This window comes from Oryzias melastigma, linkage group LG10 (genome assembly GCF_002922805.2).
Source record: "Oryzias melastigma strain HK-1 linkage group LG10, ASM292280v2, whole genome shotgun sequence".
Taxonomy (NCBI): Eukaryota; Metazoa; Chordata; class Actinopteri; order Beloniformes; family Adrianichthyidae; genus Oryzias; species Oryzias melastigma.
Window position 1 is genome coordinate 16,831,828 of NC_050521.1, and position 18,497 is coordinate 16,850,324.

At 40.9% G+C, this 18,497-nt stretch overlaps 1 protein-coding gene and 1 long non-coding RNA gene across 3 annotated transcripts; one reads left to right on the forward strand and one right to left on the reverse strand.

Moving 5' to 3' along the window:
* Positions 1-849: 849 nt before the first annotated feature.
* Positions 850-4,564, reverse strand: fgf16 (fibroblast growth factor 16). Of its 2 annotated transcripts, none has more exons than XM_024283005.2 (3): positions 3,600-4,564; positions 2,707-2,810; positions 850-1,557 (listed from the first exon to the last, which is right to left on the reverse strand). In XM_024283005.2, exons 1-3 carry the CDS (start codon positions 3,901-3,903, stop codon positions 1,315-1,317), a joined length of 651 nt encoding a protein of 216 aa, XP_024138773.1. In that variant the 5' UTR covers positions 3,904-4,564; the 3' UTR covers positions 850-1,314. The 2 variants fall into 2 exon arrangements, with proteins under 2 accessions (XP_024138773.1, XP_024138772.1); XM_024283004.2 differs by having other exon boundaries at positions 850-1,560.
* Positions 2,754-17,897, forward strand: LOC118599284. The gene is made up of 5 exons (XR_004948585.1): positions 2,754-2,883; positions 7,301-7,487; positions 12,832-12,959; positions 17,174-17,301; positions 17,489-17,897. It is a non-coding gene; the product is annotated as an uncharacterized LOC118599284 (long non-coding RNA).
* Positions 17,898-18,497: the final 600 nt, after the last annotated feature.

The following is an 18,497-nucleotide window of genomic DNA, read 5'->3' on the forward strand; positions in this document are numbered from 1 at the left end:
TTGATCCCGTCCCATCTTAGCTCCAGATTACCGCCACCCAGCTCCGTGGCACTTCCCGCTGGTCCGGCGGAGCAGCAGGGGCCCAGCTGTCTCTGTCCATTGAGAAGGCCCCCACTTGTAGCGTGAGGGCCCCCGCGGCGAACAACCAAGCACCGCTCGTAATCCACGCTGATGTGTAAAGCCAATTAGAAGTTGGGGTCCAGTTGCAGAAGGAATCTGATTTTGCACGGTGGATGTAAGCTGCCTAAGACCTCATGGAGACAAAAGCAGCCTGTGCACATCAATTCATAACGTGATCCCTGCTTGCTAAGGGCTTTATAATTGCAAATGGGAGGATTGTAAATGTGTTCCCTGGGAAAATCCGTCTCCTCCATATTTCCTCAAAAATAGTCACAGTTATTTAATACATTTAGGCCCAAATGGACAAAAGCTTTTTAGTTAGTTTTAATACTTTCCATGGCTTCAGAATGGCCTAAACAGCAACTCATGGGGGGTGAAATTCCTCTTACCAGTAGAAATTGATGCATTTTAAAGGAAAAACGTGCAACCATTCACATACATAACATACATTTGTTTTTAATTTGTACATCACACAAGCAAAAATAGTCTCTCACAATGAGTTCTCCATAGTAAGACAATTTTATTGTCATGTTTTATGCAGTTCTTTTCTGTTTTTTGGCCTCATTTCAGTAGAATCTGCAGTCCAGAGAACTTCAAGTTCATTACAAAATAAAGTCTTTGCAATAAATAAATATATAGATTTACATTTATACTTTATATGTAGAAAATAAATATATGGTACATCTCATAAATAGGAACACCCATATGTACACATCAGATGCTTGCAGGTTTTTTTCTTTTTTTTTTATAATGTTCCTGACACTACGAACATTACAAGTCACCATCTGTCAACAGAACTTATCAGTTATTCTGTCGGGGAAGTGCTTTCATCCCGAGCAAACTCTCGTTTTCGAACTTTCCTTGATTCCTCATTTGAGCGCGATGAATGGGGTTCATTTTCTTTGACCACAAAAGTCTCAGCGTTTCAGATAACTGTCACCTCAGTATCTAAATAAAAAAATCATGGGTTAATGACTCCCTGATTGAGCCCACAAAACTCTTTCCTGCAAAAGTGCCCTTCAGAAGTGAGCGCCGGAAGTCCACCGCCGAAAAAAGAAATCCCAGACACATCCGGGAGCAGGCGCAGGGTTTATGTTAATGCACCTCCAGGAGAGAGAAGAGGACTCCACCAAGTCCAAAATATCCAGAGCTACTCCTCTTTAGTCCTTAATGGAGCCAGTTTGAAAGCACTGGTCACCTATACTGAAAGACATCCCGGTACGCCTGTGGAATCCTTTCGATCTCCACCGCCCTGGGTAAGAAGTGGGTTAGTTTTTGGTGTTTTTTAGTCCTGGTACCCTCTCTGGGGGAGCCGTCTTTGTTTAGAGCCACATAGTAGAGGCGCTCCGAGTCCGTGTGCTTGTACTGGTTGGAAGCGTAGGTGTTGTACCAGTTCTCCTCAAACTGCTCCCGGAAAACGCATTCTGCGGTCCGCTTCTTCTGTGGGGAAACGGAAACAACACGTCAACGAGGGAAGATGTAAAAAACAAAAAAGGATGAAGAAGAGTTAGGGCAGGTGCTCATTATGAGTGGCCTTTCCCTTTACACTCCTCCTGACCTTTCATTCTCCTTCCATGCATCGAGAACAGTAAACAGATCTTGGAGACTGACAGGAAGTAACGCAGCTACACCACAACCTACCTCCCCTCTAGGGAAGTGCAAAGGTTTCACCCCAAATCTCAGTTTGCCTTCCCTCACACAACAAGATAAGCGTTTACACATGTCAGTCTCCGGCTTAAAACGCTCTTCACACTTCCATCAAGTTTGATTCTTGGAGCAATTCTGACGATTGGCTCCCAGAAGCTGCTCTGCGTGGAGAAGCTGTTGCCTGTAAACATAGCCCAGAGGGCGCATGACTGACCCTGCTCCATCCTAAAACACAATGGAAACCCCGTCGGATCAAAAGCTCGTCAAGGTCTGCTGGCTGAAGGACGGAAGCGCCCCTCTCTACCTGTTATCCTCCCCACATCCAACCCCCTGGCCTCTCAAATTCAGACAGCCTTGTCTGCATCAGTCAGGTGACTCAGTCAGGTGTGCAAACACCCCACAAACCTCAAATCACTGCCTCCTAAATCAGCTCCCCCCCAACTCCTCTCGTGCTTTCAGGGTTTGCCAGACTCTTGACAGCGCTGAGTAACAATATCTGCATTTTCCACACAATGACCTGCTTAAAAGTAGCCTCTGTTCGAAGCGTTCAGAGGCTGAACCCCTGAGAGGCCCTCAGGTAATGTCCTGGGAAACCTGATCCCAGCTGGCCCTCACATACTTCCCCTTTCATTGTTTTACCTCTGCTCTTTTCCTGTATCTCTGTCTCCAGGTACTCAGCATGCAAGAAAGACTTTATAAGATTCCTTAAAGGTTCTTAAAACAGCTTTTCCTTGAGGGCAAAACAAAAACGTGAAAAAAGTTGTTTTGTCTTTTCAGACCAGCTGCCACGTGTAAAAACCCAGATAAGACACCTTTCTCATTTGCCATGTCTTGCTGGATGATCAGTCAAGAAAGTAGTGTTAACTTTAAAAGTTCTCAATGAGACTGACCTTCACTGAGGACTGCAAAAAAAAGGTTTGGGATTTTCTTTTTACTTACCGACCCATAGAGCTCTCCTTTCTCATTCATGCAGAGGTATAGTCCAGCGTCCACCCCTCGGATGCTGACCAGGCCCACTGCCAGGCTGATGAACTCCAAGATACCTGAGGTCAAACACATAAGCACGGTCACGGAAGCTCAGAAAAGACGTGAAAACCTCCTGCAGCCAAGCTACAGGTGGTTTCCGATTCCGACTGAGTCATCCTTTTTTGTGTGAAGCCACTTTACAGCAGATAAATGATCAGAGGAGCCATTAAAAGCTGATTACAGGTTACCTTTTCTACATTTCCTGTGCACGAGTGACTTATCATTCCACATTGTAATGGTTTGAGGTTGTCTATAAAGTCTTAGCAAGCTCCCCACTGGCCACTAAAACAGCTTGAAAGACACTTTAATGAGGCTGAGATGTGAGCAACTTGTTTTCTGACTTATAGGGGGAGTTACAGTAAAGGGAGCTTCCACTTCAAAGACAAGGGGGGACGTGGTAAATTTAAAAGCCACTGGCTGTTGTGATGCAGAAGTTAGTCAGAAAGGATCCAGCTGGTCTGGATGACTGGCAGAGGGCAGCTTACTGACACCTGGTCCCTATCTCTCCAACTCCATCAGGCGCCAGAGAATGACAGAGAAGATCCCTTTTATATGTGGGAGTTTATTATCCTTTTTTTCAAGTTTAATAAATCATTATTTGTGCTCTGAAGCATAAAATCTATCACATTAGCAGATATGTCACTTTTTTTCAGTAGCTGGGACATGCGCACATCTGCTCTCCAATTCCAAATCTGAACCTTTACGCATGAACTGTCTTCATTCTTCAGTTAACCTTAAAGTTAAAAAGTATAAAACTGAGTTATTTATTGCTAATAAATTCAAATCTGATTGTTTGAGCTGCTCACCAAATCTGCTGTGGTCCTGCCTGGTCCCGTACACGGTGCCGTTGGGTAATATTTCCAGCTGGAAGCCGGTTCTGCAGTAGAGCTGCCGGCGCCTCAGGATCCCCTTGAGGTGCCCAAAATCAGTGGGCGACCCCCGCTGCAGTCTGCCTTCAATCTGCCCCAGCCGCTCGTCCAGCCCCGCCGGAGACTCCACCAGGGGCACGCTCCCCAGCGCAGGGAAGCTCTGTAAATCCAAGTCGAGCGTCCCCACAAACGTCCCGACCTCTGCCATGGTGTGCACAGCTGTCAGATTCAGCACGGGCATTTTCACATGTACACGGAGAGAGCTGCGCGAGGACAAAAGTTCACACAAGTCCGGTCCATGCACGCCAAACACGTCCCGGTGCGCGCCGTGCCCCTCCACAAGAAAAAAAGTACTCTCAGTTTATTGATAGTCCTCTGGTGCAATCATGAGTTTGATATCTGCGGTCATCAAAGGGAAAGAGGCTATTATATACAAACTCCCCACGCATTCTCACATTGGATATTCAGATAGAAGCCACGCCTGGCTGGCATCCCTTCCCGAGCGCATCAGTTTGCCTTCCTTAATTTGCGCGTTTCTCTCCAACTTTTTACTTCTGATGGTGCCGCTGCGACTGATATCAGAGCGCTGCTCCACCACAAAGCCGCATTTGTCATCCGATCACTTCAATCCTTAAGAATCTTTGCTCCTCTCGATTCTTCTCTGGCTGTTAAAATCGCTTATCCAATTACAGGGAACAGGTTTTACGCTGCGTAAAAATCCCCAAAAATGGTCCGCGAGTAAAAGAATGACAGTTTAAGCAAATATCAGCATTAAACTGACTTTAAAAGTAACATTCTAGTTCCATTTGTTGGTTTAAACCTTGCAACAAAAGGGGGAAAAAAGCACAAAATAGGGTTTAACCCCCCCAAAAATTGAAGTACCCCGTGCCTTCTCGGAGTAATCCAGCCTCCTGCGCAAGTTTCAAGACCAACTCTCGCCGTCGGACCTTTTCATGGGCACATTTCTCCACCTCCTTTCTAGAAGCAGGTGCCTGCTTACCCCTCTGCAGGACGTTTGCAAGAAGCTCCAGCAAAAGCACCGACTTGCAACAGACAGACAGGGAAGGGGGGAAATCCAAATACCAAAGATGTGAAGGATTTAATCTGACTGATGAAGGGATTTGTGAATCATCAGAGGCACTTTGATTTGGAAAAAAATGCTTTTTGTTAAAAGGTTAAGTACTCAAAATTTGAAAAATGACTTTTTTTCAATAAAAGCATAAAAATGAATCCTTTGGAGAGAAAAAACAACTGTTTGATCTGTGTCACCCTGCAAGAGAACACAGGAACATGCAGCAGGACTAATGCATAATCATTTATGACAGATTGGGGATTTTTGTGCTTCTCTTGTGCACAATTGGAGGACAGGTCCTGACATGCAGGAAAGTAGAAAAAAAGGGGGAAGAAAAACGCAGCTGTTTTGGTGAGGACTTTATTTCTCTGTGAGGATAGAAATGAAAACAAACTGCAGGAGTGTTTTAATTAGTTCACTGTTCCTGCAGGTATCTGTGACAGCAGGTTGGTTTGGAAGGAGGAGGAGGAGGAAGGCGTGATTACACGAATAACACCACTGAACTATGTTATTTTAGACATCCTCCAAGCTGTTCCCCGAAACCCCCGTCCTCAGGGGGCGCTTTCTCACCTCCAAACTGCTCTTGGTGGAACACCACAGCTTCCCTGGAGAGAGCCGGGATTTATGACACAGCAAATGGTGACAAATCCAGTGTTTGATGTGTGTGATTGTCCTCATGTCACTGTCAGGCTTTAGAGACATTTCTTGACTTCTTGTTTTGGGGCTAATTTATCAACTTTTGTGCTGCAATCTATTTTAAAGTGGATGTTGGTGGCTTTGGAGTCCCTCCGAGTGGGATCCACTATGATGGACCTTCCCAAAGCAGGCAGGCCTCTTTCACTGCTACTAATTATGCCACTATAAATCTTGTGGGTGTGTCACGGCTGCATTGAAGTCAGAGGAGGGACGGTGGCTTTCAGCTGGTGTGGGATATGAAAGGTGGTGGGGGTGATGAATGCCCATGGGCCTCCGCTTGATGAATTGGGCGAAGGGGTTGACGAGGAGTCACTGATGGTCAGGCTTTGTGCGAAAAGGCACCAGGGCCTCGCCGCTGGGGAGGATGAAAGGAGCATTAGTTGCAGTTATAGGGTGAAAGGATAAAAAAAAGAGATCAAGCAAGCTAAAAACTAACAAAAAATGAGGAGAAACGCCCACTTCTCTTTTCTTTTTCTGCTGTCCATCCATTTGTTACTGAAAAAGCGAAAAGCTACAATCTAACTGTGTTGAATTTTGATTTTTTTGTTATTTAGCTACATCTGTTTGCTGGCCACTCATACCTTTTAGGTGACACAGCAGATTTATGGCTGCAGATTAAAAAAAAAGGAGTTAAAATGTTCCCATATGCTGAGAACCTGCAGAGGATATAGAAACGAAGATAATGACCTGCAGCTTTGAAGTCTTTCTCCCATGATTCTCTGTGAGCGAGCCCAAATGAAACATGAAGTTACACTTGCTGCTGGGGGCTGATAGGCGTCTCACCTGTGTGTTTTTTCATCAGAAAATTGTCACATGTTCTCCTCGAAGCAAAATTCTGATGATTTCAAACAGGTAATTTCAATATAAGGGAACAAGAATTCTTTATTTGAAGAGTAAATGTGCAAAAAATGAAATTTTCTCTTTTGGAAAGATCGTTTTCTGTTTTAATCTGATGCGAAACAGGGAAAGCAGCTGATCTTTCTAGGTGTCTTTTCGAGAGACATCTAAAAAAAAGACTAATTTCTGACACTTTGAGTCAAATAGTTAATAATCCTTGAGTACATTTTTCATTTGACTGCATTAGTATTTTGCCAAATCTTTGTCAGACTTTTATTCCAGCTCCATGTGTCCTTTCTTATTTGCTTTATTTGCATCTTAAAGACTCAAAAAAAAAATCATGTTTTTGTGTTTTTTTGAAGCATATTTATCATGATGGAGGACATGTATTAAGAAAACTACGTATAAAATAGCATTTCTGAGTATTTCTTTATTCAAATTGTTGCTAATCATAAATAATTGTAGCAGTGACGTAGACGCTACTATGGCCACAACCTCCCTGCTCCGCTCCATTCTGATGCATCCACCTGCTGATGAATCGATCCATGCAAGCTGGCATCTAGTTCACTAACTGTACGCCTGGATAGCTCCAATATTACTCGACATTTTTGTCGCACCGCTAATGTTAATTTGAGCTCTTGAGGGGCAGTAAGCTAGTGGGAGAGAGTGGAAACTGATGGTAGTTGGGAAGTGGGGGCGGGCTTACTCCACATGAAATTTCTAATGAAATGGTAAATGACGTATACTTGTATAGCCCTTTTCTACCTTTCTTGAAGGTCCAACGCACCTTACAGTCACACATGGGCGCCAACCGTCCACCAGAGACAAGGTGGAGTTCAGTGTCTTGCTCGAGGACATTTTGACACATAGTTTCGAGAAGACAGATCATAGGATGTTTTCACTCTTGTTTTTTATCATTTTTTATATTGCTTTTACTGAAGATACACTGTATCTGTAGGCTTTGTTCTTCCTTTTTTCTACCATAACTGAATCGTCGGTGACCTCTCCTCCCTGTGATGAATGTCTCGTTTAGAAGAAGACCTCCTGCTACTCCTGATGCCTCGCATGTAATCATCAGATCTTGGATCAGGTTCCTCGAAGCCCTCTTAACCTCATCCCAGAGAGGGCATGAAGAAGGAAAAAAAGGCTGAGTCAGCGGCAAACACCCGGTTAACAAGGCCACAAGAAGGGGTCAGACCCCCCCATACCCCTCACCTCTTGTGAGTTTTCTAGCCGTTTCTCATGTAGAGGCTGTTTTCTGCAAAGTGGAACTGCAAACTCCCAGAGAAAGCATATCATCTGTTCTTATTTTACCTTTTGTCAGACAGCATGTGGAAAATGATCTTCACTGTAAGTTATTTGCAGAGCTGGATTCCATGTTATTTCATTCTCTAGCAGAGACATAACAGAGAGGGTCTCCTCTTTCACGCAGGTGGTCCTCCAGCCTTGTTCAAGGGCGCCGTGTGCGTTGGTTCAGGGTTGGGGGGTGGAGATGGGGAGTGCACAGGGGGAGACACAGACAGATGCATACGAATTTAGGTAATGGTGTAACATTTCAGCGCCTGCTTTCCTTGGCCGCCCCGTGTAAAGATAGTGTTAATTAATTTGTTTGCTTTGCTTTCAAGCTCAAACGAAAGGAGCCCTCCGGCTTTGAGGAGCCACTAGAATGCAAGCAACACAGTCTAAAACCAACATTTGTTGTACAAATTGCTTGCATGTGTTCTTGGGAGAGGAAAACAAAACAAAAAAAAAAACTTCTCGTCATAACACCAAAAATGCCCTTCTTGTTTGCTTTGGAATTCCGTTATTTTTAGTTTTGAATGTGATTATTCCAAAAATTTTTTGTCAAGCTTAAACAAAAATTTATAGATTAGACATTTTTTTTTATGAGTCTATAGATTATTTTGTGGAGTTTTTATAGAATCCCTATTGAAATTTTTTTTTTTTGTAGTTTTGTGACGAGGGACATGTAATAAGAAAATTACTGTATTTTCTGGACTATAGAGGGCATCATCCGGTCTATTTATATTAATTAAAAAAAAAAGATATAGAAGCCGCACTGAGCTATAAGCCACAGATATCAATGTTGAAAAAATTGATATTTACTGCATGTACAGAACAATTTTGTACTATAAATGTATATGTATGTGCCTGCCGCCTCCAACTTCTCACCATAGATTCATTCATGCCAAGCTTGCGTGCAGCAGCGCAGTTTCCTTCCTGGATAGCAAACTCAATGGCCTTAAACTTCAGATCCACGTACGTCTTCGTTTTGCTCACCTGAACTGGAATCTGGATCAAAACTTGCATTGCTCCTATATTTTTCGCCATTTTTGTTCCACCAGTAATGCTAGTTTGGGGTATTTAAGGGAGTGTAAGTTAGAGAGAATGTAAGCAACAGATGGATGACGGGAAGTGGGGGCGGGCTTACTGTGGCAACCTCAATTTAGAGGTGAATTTCTCATGAATTCCTGAAGAAACTGTCATAGAAAACAACAACATCTTTGATTTTGGCTAAAAAAAGCCTAATCTTAATTACTACTGGGAAAGCTTTTACAATAGATCAAAAGACAATGATTGTATTTTCACAGATCATGTGCACGTTTATTATACCTTGCTAAGTTAGTTTTTTCTGCACTGATGTTCCACCTGTGTGTTCCTCCTGCAGCAGCAGCTCCAGCTCTCTGCAGTTCTGCAGTTTAATGTTTGAGAGCGTATATGCGTGATCATGATCAGGGAACAGGCCCTCCGAGCATGACTATTATTCTTACTACAACACAGAGCAGGAATCTACCCTCAAACAGATGTTAGGAGCCCTTTGTTGAGCTCTTGGCACAAAGCCCACCTCTACCTATCTGCACAGCTATTTACATGGCAATCCAGCTGCTTTTTTTTTTTTTTCTTCTCCCCTCGAAGCGTTTGAAATAAAATACCTGCCCTTGTGTAAACTTTGATCAATCAAACATACTAATTTGTTTAGCCGGGTTAGACAGTGACATACTGACGCAGGTTGAGTTACACAGAGATGAAAATGGCCAGACATCGCCCATCTCAGAATATCTCAAGGATGACGCCAGCTTTCACCCTGCTCTCTTTATATTTAGTTATTTCCTTTCACAAAAAGGCCAAATATGCCCCCCCCCAAAAAAAACCTCTACCTGGTACTCTGAATTATCACCCCGTCAAGTCTGAGCAGATGTGGAAGCAAAAGATTTATAATCTTAATTATTACAAGAATTAGAGTTTATATTTGCTTTTGCACCACTGTGGTGATGTCTGCTTTGTGATTTGGAGAGTGCAAAATAGGAGCATTTGATTTGTTTCTTTAAAGTTTTGATTGAATTCAATTTAAAAATTGTCATGTTTTGCATGAAATTTTGTGTGGAAAACAAGTTTTAACATCAATTTCCAACCTGATCGGGATTAGAGACTCCTGAAAAAAAGCAATCAGGCCATGTAGTTCAATAACATCAAAATAAAAGAAGTGAAGACGGTGACAGACCTTTACAACTAAACACTACAATAACTTTTTAGCAGTTATTGCAAAAAAGCAAATTAATTTTCAAGAGCAAATGTAACTGAGGAAGAATAAAACTCAAATTCATTGTCCAAAAAAGTAAAATTTCCTTCAGAAAATCCTTCATAAGCACAAGCTGTGGTTTTTTTTGCATCCCATAGCTACTATTTTCAACAATTTTTGCTTTAATAAAAAGTAAAATCATAAATTTTGTGTACTGTATTAACAAATATTTAGCTTTTTGAACTAATTGCAACTTAAAAACACTGAAAATCCAAAAAATAAGTAAGAAAAAAACCTTCAAAGATTGCATGCACATTAGTATCATTTGACTAAAAGCTGCTCCTCGTCTGCACGAAACTCAATTCACCGAGCGCCCCTCGTCCAACGGAAGGTGAGCGAAGCTCTGCAGAGACCCTGGAGTTGGCGGGCTCGTCAGTAGAGGGTGCTGATGTTTTCCCCTTTCAGAGCTCAGCCAACATCTCATATTGCCTCAGAATCATGCAATGTCACGCCATGACAAATGGAGATACATCAGTTCATTAAAGGGGGGTTGTTCAGGGGGGTGACGCAGGTTGAACCTTTTATTTTTATTTTTTTTTCATCCCTAATTCTTTAACATTCCTCCGTGTCACGATGCAAAAACAGAGCTGAGTCCAAGTCTGAATCTCCTGGCGTGATTGGTCAGGTTCCTTCTGTAATCAAGGCCGGTTTGGCCTCTGACGTAATTTTGCCGTTTTTGCTGTTGGGTTCTAACTGAACTCTCAGATCTGGTGTTTTAGCAGGGATAATTTGCAGTCTGGAGTCTCTTTTGCAGACAAATATGTGCTGCCTATAAGCAGAAAAGAATTGTAGACAGATTTATTTATTTGACCTTTCTTTTGGCAAAAACAAAAATATTAAATGCATGGGTCAGTGGGTTCAGTTTTGATTTGTATTTCAGGGTAAAAACAAAAAGAAAACTCCACATGTCTGTCTTTGATGTTTTTGTTTGGTGGAAAAAGGGTGGGAGCTGCCAGAAACAGGGCTGGAGGCTGAGACAGGTGCACGGCGTTCATCACATCCTGATGCTCCGGACCGAGGGCCAAGATGTTGTTCCTAAAATATTGGACGTGTTTGTTAACAGATGGAGACATGTGCTGGCAAACATTACCTCACTTTGTTCAGAAGCCCGGGAGGGAACGGGGAACGCAGCTTTTAATTTTGAACGACATGAAGGACTTATAAATATAAGAGATATCTGTCATTTCGTTCTCGCATGTTCACGCATTTCCAGACCTGGATGATATGAATCGGCTTTATTGAGCTGTCTTTTTTTTATTATTCCCACGTACTGATTACAATATCCAGATGCAAATAATGCAAAACCACAAGAACGTTTGGGATTTGAATCGGCTGCTGTTTTTAAGCTGTTCTTAGCTGTATCTGTGCTTCTATTGCAACGTTTTCCTCCGCTACAGTTACAGCTGGCATCAATATTTTTTCTGCCTCATCTCTGGAAAGTTATATTCATGTAGCTAATCAGCCTATAAGATAATGAAAACAGAGATTGTTTACTGAGGTTAGCCCCTTGGAAATGGAGGGTCTCGAAAGGGGGTTTCTGTCTGTGCAAAATGAGCAACACCAATGCAACTCTCCATCTCTAACAAGCTCTCGAACGCAGCCCTGATGTCACTGCGGATAGAAGATAGAGTACCTTACTCTCCGTTTGCAACGTTTAACAAACAGGGCACCTGTCAGCCAGATGTTTCTGAGTAATGAATAAAACACAGGATGAAGTAAGCGTTTTGACAAAAATCTCCATAGAAAAATTAATCACAGGCTTAATTTCTTCTCAGCCCCTTCGCTTAACATGCTGCTATGATTTATGTGGCAAGAGATTGATTTGTTTCAGGGTGAAACGCTGGATTACTCCAAGGAGAGACACCGACTCAAAGCTCGAGTCAACATTTCACGCCTTCACAAGCAAATGGATTAAATGCTCATTTTGACATAAACCGCATTACATAGAGAACAACTGTCATTTCTGTTCCCTGAGGTTTTTATTTGCACGTTGTTTGTTGGCCGGACCATTCAATCCAGTCCTCGAAGAGACACGCGGGGCCCCAGTTTAATTGTGGAGTAAAGCCATGAAAGTAATTATCGGTATCTCAGATCTCATCCAGCGGAGGGCGAGGAACATGTGTTTAGGATTTGGACTCGTAGGGTTGCCCCCCTTCGCCAGCCAAACGCAAATTGGATCTTTTCACAGAGGGGCGCTTAGTGTGACTTTGTATTTATCAACATGTCTTCTAACAAAAAAACAAGATCTTGGAGGAAGATTGGGTAGATAGAGGAACTGGATCCAAGAAGACAGCAGGCCTGATGCGATCGGGCAGATGCAGATTTGACGAAACCGTTGGCTGCTGTTAGCCTCTCCAGTTTGGAGAAAAAAAGCAAATGTCCATCTCTGTCCGTGTGTTTCTTTACTTCATGACAGTTTGCACCAGAAATCCTTTTAACACAATGCATGAATTGGCCTTCTTTGCCCTGTGACTGATCAGATTTAAAGCAGCAGGTCTTTTTTGGAGAGGGAGATGATGGGTGTGAGTCGTAAGTCTCATGTCAGCGTCCACTCTATTCCAAAACTGTCAGTTGAGCCGCTCAGAGAGGCTGAGCGTCGGTTCTCCACCTCTGACCAATGGCTCTGGCATGTTCTGCTCTGGCATGGCGACGTCCACGGGGAATCTTTTTTATAATCAGAAAACAGAGCAGAAACCTCCTATAAAGCCCCACAATAAAGTGTAGAAGAGATAGTGAGGGCTGTTCTGGTGAAGTGACACATCACCATAAAAATGTAATTTATCTTTTGGGAGTGGACTTGATCACACTGTCCTTGTTTCTTCAATAAAGCACCTTTTTGTACTTCAACAAAGAGAGAGAATTAAGTTTTTTCTTCTGGTGTTGCTGCTGTCACATATTGAAAGAGTAATGCAAGCGGTTTATAAAGCAATGAATGTATTCCAGAGGTATCCATTTGTGTAATGCCGGGCGTTTGATTTTTAAAGGAGACCCTGACATCCATTTCCCTCCCCAAAGAAGAATGACAGGGAGACTGCCTTTGCTGAGAGCGGCCCCACTGTGTGCCTGTAAGAGCCGAGAGTTGGGTGGTCTGTCCATCAGCGGCAGATCTGGGGTAAGGCCTGAGAAAAGCAGCTCACCCATATCACTTTCAAAGAATGAAACTTAAAGCGCAGGCCGCTCTGTGTGCTCTGCTGCCTTATATGCACAAAGACACCTGTTGTTCAACGTTCACACAAAGGCTACCTTAATTTAGGTGTTTGTTACCAAACAAACACCAATAACATCTCAGAGTTTGATTCATGATTAAATGAAAAATGTGTACGGTGGGTGTTTTAAAAATCGCAAAAAAAGTGACATTTGGGCATGAAACTTATGAAAATGTAGCTACCTTAGTGTAATTTACCTTAAAAGGTCTCTGTTTGTGTCAAAACTGAATTTATAGCTAATACTGGTGTTACAGCAGTGTTGCAATGGTTGTGAAATAGTGCTATGACAGTGCAGGAGCGTCATAAATCTGTTCAAATAATGTCATAACTGTACGACATTCACACAGTCTTATACAAGTGTAATAAAAGTAATACCAGTATTGTAACAGTGCCACAACAGTAACACCTTTTAATGATGTAATTCACAGAATAACAACAATAAAGAAATCTGATTAGTGATGTGACAGTCTCACAACAATTACACCCTTGTGTTAGAGTTGTAGCATTGTTATAACAACAACATTGGTGGTATTGTGTTAGTGTTACAATATATTTTAGACTATAGATTTAGATTGCAGTTAGACTATAGTCCGACTGCAATCTTTTGAGATCAGTACAAAATCAAAAACAATAAAAGCATATTTTCTGTGTTTTAACTGTGTAACGATTCTCTAACGACAATCTATTGGGATTAGTATAAGTGTGATAACAGTGAACAACAATGCGACAACACCATTTTAGGACCAGTTTTATTGTTGTAGCAATGTAGCAACGCTGTAACACTGTTTTTTGGGGGGATCGGTTTGTGTTGAAACAGTTTAACAACAATAAATGGAATAATTTTAGAGTAAAAACAGTAGAAAAATAATCTAATAGTCTCTAGGGGTCATGATTAGTGTTGTAGCAGTGTAACATAAACACAATACAGAATAAAAATCAAATATTAATTGAAAAAAGTGATAAACATTTAGGCAGACGTTTTAAATCTGAATTACTTATTAAATTCTATAAAAAAAAATGTGTTTATATTAGGAGAGCCTGAGCTCATTCTCAGTGTTAGATAACTGTCTGGTGTGGTTTAATCAAATAAAAGACAATATAGAAGGACTGAAGATTATTGAGCAAAGATGGGATTAGTTTTCACTTAAGTCTTTTCAGGACAGCGAAGGCAGATACTGTATAAAGCTTTGGCAATTTCAGAGGTGCTGCCTTTCCTTTAGGTCACACGCTGAGAGAAGGCTTTGTTTACGTGCCAAATGGATTAATAAAATCAAATACACGTTTTAATTTCCTTTTTTTGAGTCAAAGTACAGGGGAAAAATGTGAGCAAATATTCAAGTAATTATCAGACACAAAGGGTCTTTGGTGCATTCTATTCCATTTCATCTCGAGCTGCATATTTAGGGTGTGCATCAGATTTAGATGGTAGTTAAAGTTTGATTCGTTGAGGGAATTCAAGTTGGCAGTAGATATTTTTTTGTGTGTTCAAGATGACAAGAAGCAACCTTCAAAACAGTGTTTTCTTTGAAGACTTATTTTAGAAGTAGCTGTTAGCTTGACTTTTATTTTACAATTTTATCCCTTTTTCCGACGTTTACTGCAGGAATCAAACAACTCACAAGCCTGGCATGCAAAGAAACAACTAAAAACCAAAAAGGACAATTATCCTTTAAGACAACAACAGAAGGTGCATGAGCATGTTCTCTGCTCTTGCTAAATTGTTTGAACATATGTCTTTTTTTTTAGACACACTTGAAAAAGACATTCTGATCCACATCTGGTTTGGTCCGTCCTCTCTGAATGCCTGACAGCATTCTTCCTGATGTCATTAACCACATTTATGTTCCCAAACACAGAGAAAATGATGTAGGTGAAGTAAACAACATCAGGAACATAATCGATCTGGAACTCCGTGCAAAAAAAGGCGCTTCAATGGTGAAAGTGTGTAGCAATTTGTCACGGTACTGTGTGTTTCTGATACTAAACTTGTTTTTATCTCATTTTGTGAGGCATAAATGAGCTTATTAATTATCACAGTCTCTTGTAAAGGTTACAGCTGTGTTTCATAAAAGACCCGCAGGTACCTCTGTGTGTGCTGAAGAGACACAGGCCTTTGTGCCTCAGAAAAACAGGGTTCTTTGCTGTTTAAAAAATAAAAAGCAAGTAAAGAAGATATGAAAAAAGCGTTTTTTTCTTATTTTTCAATGCCCATAATTTGTTGTTAGTATATTTGCATTAATTCTTTTAGTTTAGCTATTATTGATCTACAATTAACAATACTGTTTAGACCATGTTGTGGTACTAAATAAATATTTTACGTTTTGTTTTGATTACAATTTAGCAAGCTAGATGAAGCTTTATTAATCCTAAAATGGGGAAATTGATTTGTCACCATAGTTTCAAAAGCAAGAAAAAACATCCGTGTTAAATAGAACCAAAAATAAAAAATAAATAATGCAAAGAAGTTCTCAAGTATATCCTTTAAAATTCCTCAAGGAATTGCTCAATTTTTTTTTTTTTTTGCAAACATTTCTCTATTTTAATTTAAGGTTTGATTTATATTTAATAGACAGTTATACACTGCCACAATCATGAATGACAGGAGAAGATTTCATCCTCACTGCATTGAGATTTCAGTCACTTGAAACCTGAAATAAACTAACTTGAACAGAAGTAAGAATGTGGATATTTTTTTAAAGATGACAAAGGTCGGGGGGGATTGTGTGTTACATGAAGCAATGGACTGGAACACATAACCTAATATGCTTTACCACTTTCACTTTATGTGTTTATTTATTTATTTATTTATGCAACAACACCTAAAGATGCCCTGGCAGTGGTCATTTGAAAAAATGTACATTACTTTAAAATTTGGTTCTAAAGGCAGCTTAGGTCTAAATTCTATCCTAGTGAATTGCTCTTTAACAAGCATTTATCCAACTTCATTCCCATCAGCCATCTATTGAAATTTTTTATCTCAAAGATAGTCAAAGATTTTGTACTTTATTACAAAATGATGAAGAAAAAATTGTTTTACTCGTCCATTCAACATGGTAACGTAGAGTAAGAAAGTTTAAAATCCATTGGATTTTATTAACGGATTTGACAACGGGTTTTATTAAAGGGTTAAAATTATTAACGGGTTTACTAATCAGGAAGATTCAAAAACCCCAATCATCTTTTTATGCATATTTTTAAAGTGTTCCCAGTTTGGCTATGCCATTTTTAGCCATTAAAAAGCAACCTTTGTCTTTTTTTTAGCACAAAGTTTGTTATTCGTACATTTGCATCATTCGTTAGAATTTCCCCTCTGAGTTGTTAGTGGGACTATTGATGCAGAGTAAGCCCACCCCCATTTCCTGTCATCCATCAGTTTACATATTACCCCACAAAACGCCCAACATTGGATCTATCAGCTGTGGAGTTATGAGGCATATGTCAGCTTCGACTGAATAAACAAAGACGTTCATGGATCTATTTGTCCACAAGTTCATGTTTTAGAATGGAGCGGAGGAAAGAGCTTATGGGTTACAGTTTGTAGCTTCTAGCTACAAGCTTTTTCTGACTGCATATTTTTCATCTGCTCCTGATTCACAACGATTTGAATGAATAAATACTCCAAAATGCTATTTTAACCCTAATTTTCTTTATATATCCCCTCTATCATAAAAAAAATTCTACAAGAACATGTTATAAAACATTATTTTTATCATAGTGAGTCTTTAAGATGCAAATATAACAAATAAGAAAGAACACAAGGAGTGGGAATAAAAGTCTGGCAAAGATTTGGCAAGACGCTACTGAAGCCAAGTTGAAAATGTACTCAGGGATTATTAACTAATTGCTGGCAGCTGTGGAACCAGGCAGAAAACAGATGGGGATACAGACAGGAAGTACAACCTAGCAAAGAATTGAGGACACAAGGTTTACAAAATAAAACAGGAAGTAGATTATTATTTGCGTAAATACGGCAAATAGAAGAAATCAGATGGGTATTTACTATTTTCAGCTTGCAGTGCTTCAGTATACTAGTAACTTAATATGACCTCACTACCTGCACTCATTGTGAATTATTTGATTTAAAAATATGACGTTCAATCTGTACCTTCTTCTTCCTTAGAAACTGGTTGTGAAGCATGTAAGCAGATGGAAGATGATGAAGGACACTGATGTAGGAAACTCTGTTGGCCCTACAGACGTTCTGCTTCAACTAAATCAAGGAAAAGACAATCCCACTGCAGACTGAAGGTCTGGTTTCTGAGTTTTTTCAAATTAAAACTGTGCAGAATTTGTCAAACAATCTCCAAAACTTCTCAAAACATTTTCAATTAAAATGAGTTTTTTGGTGATGTATTTAAATCATAGGCTGTAAAACAATTTTTTTATAAAGGTTTTTTTTTATCATCTTTTGGATGCTCTGACACTGTCTGAGCAGGAGAGGAAGCAAAAGTTGGGCACTTTATTCATCACAGCAAATGGAAAAGTCAGACTGGAGCGCTCGGAGCTCTCACGGTGAGTGGGTGATTTCACCATGCTGTAGGAAACAGAGGTTAAAGACTTTGTGGTTTCAGTTTGTGGGTGTAAGTACTTTTCTTTCTGTTGAATTTAATATTGGAATAATGAGCAGAACACAACCACAATGGCAGGGTTTTTTTTTTTGTTCGAATGGAAGATGTGAGCCTTAAGGGGGAGATGTCACAGGGGTTTGAGCGTTCAGGTAAACAGCTGTCTACTTTCTAGAGAAAGGTAGAGAGCAGCAAAAGTAAAAAAAGAAAGTGACAGACCTGTTCAGGTTTTTGGTACATCTCCAGTATGTACAGCTTCCTTCAGACACATGGTTCTTCCATCCTCTCAGTCTTCTGTCTCCCTCGTCTCTTCGTGTCTCAATCAGAGTCTGAGTGTTCTGCGGATGCACCTGGCCCATAAGGTTTCACTCCTCTGTCCTGCAGCTTGTAATATTAAAACGCGGACAATAAGTTAACTAGAGCGATGCTGTCATCCTTCTGTGGCAGGGCGCGTTGTGCTGTTGTGTGGGAAATAAGATTCAAATACAGCATGTTCTTTATTGGGGGATATCATGTTGTTGGGAACCAGTGTGGGTTTATTTGAACTGGGATGAGGGGGTGAGGTGTGGAAGGAGTCTGACGGTGGCTTCTGCTTTTGTGCTCCAGCGCCGCGGCTCAGACTCCGTGTGGATCGGTCCAGTCATGAGCCTAGCAGATGTGGCCTTCTCTCTGTTCCCTGTCCAGATTGCCATGGCAGTTGTTCAGTTATTCTGTCAGAGGTTCAGCCCAGGGAGTACAGGTTCTGGCCTTGCGTGCGTCCTCCTCTGGTGTTTACTCTTCATACTGTCAGCATGGCTGGATTGTGGCTAAAAACAGCCAGCAGCTGATGATGTCCAGGGTTGATAGAGTATCTGCTTTCATTAAAGACGACTATATTCA

What these genes read in the sequence shown, in the direction of transcription:
- fgf16 (XM_024283004.2), bottom strand. Translation starts at nt 3,903, where the DNA reads ATGCCCGTGCTGAATCTGACAGCTGTGCACACCATGGCAGAGGTCGGG. An exon ending in GCAGGACCACAGCAGATTTG is followed by an intron (nt 2,811 to 3,599) that starts GTGAGCAGCTCA and finishes GTTTGACCTCAG; the next exon opens with GTATCTTGGAGTTCATCAGC. An exon ending in AAGGAGAGCTCTATGGGTCG is followed by an intron (nt 1,561 to 2,706) that starts GTAAGTAAAAAG and finishes GTTTCCCCACAG; the next exon opens with AAGAAGCGGACCGCAGAATG.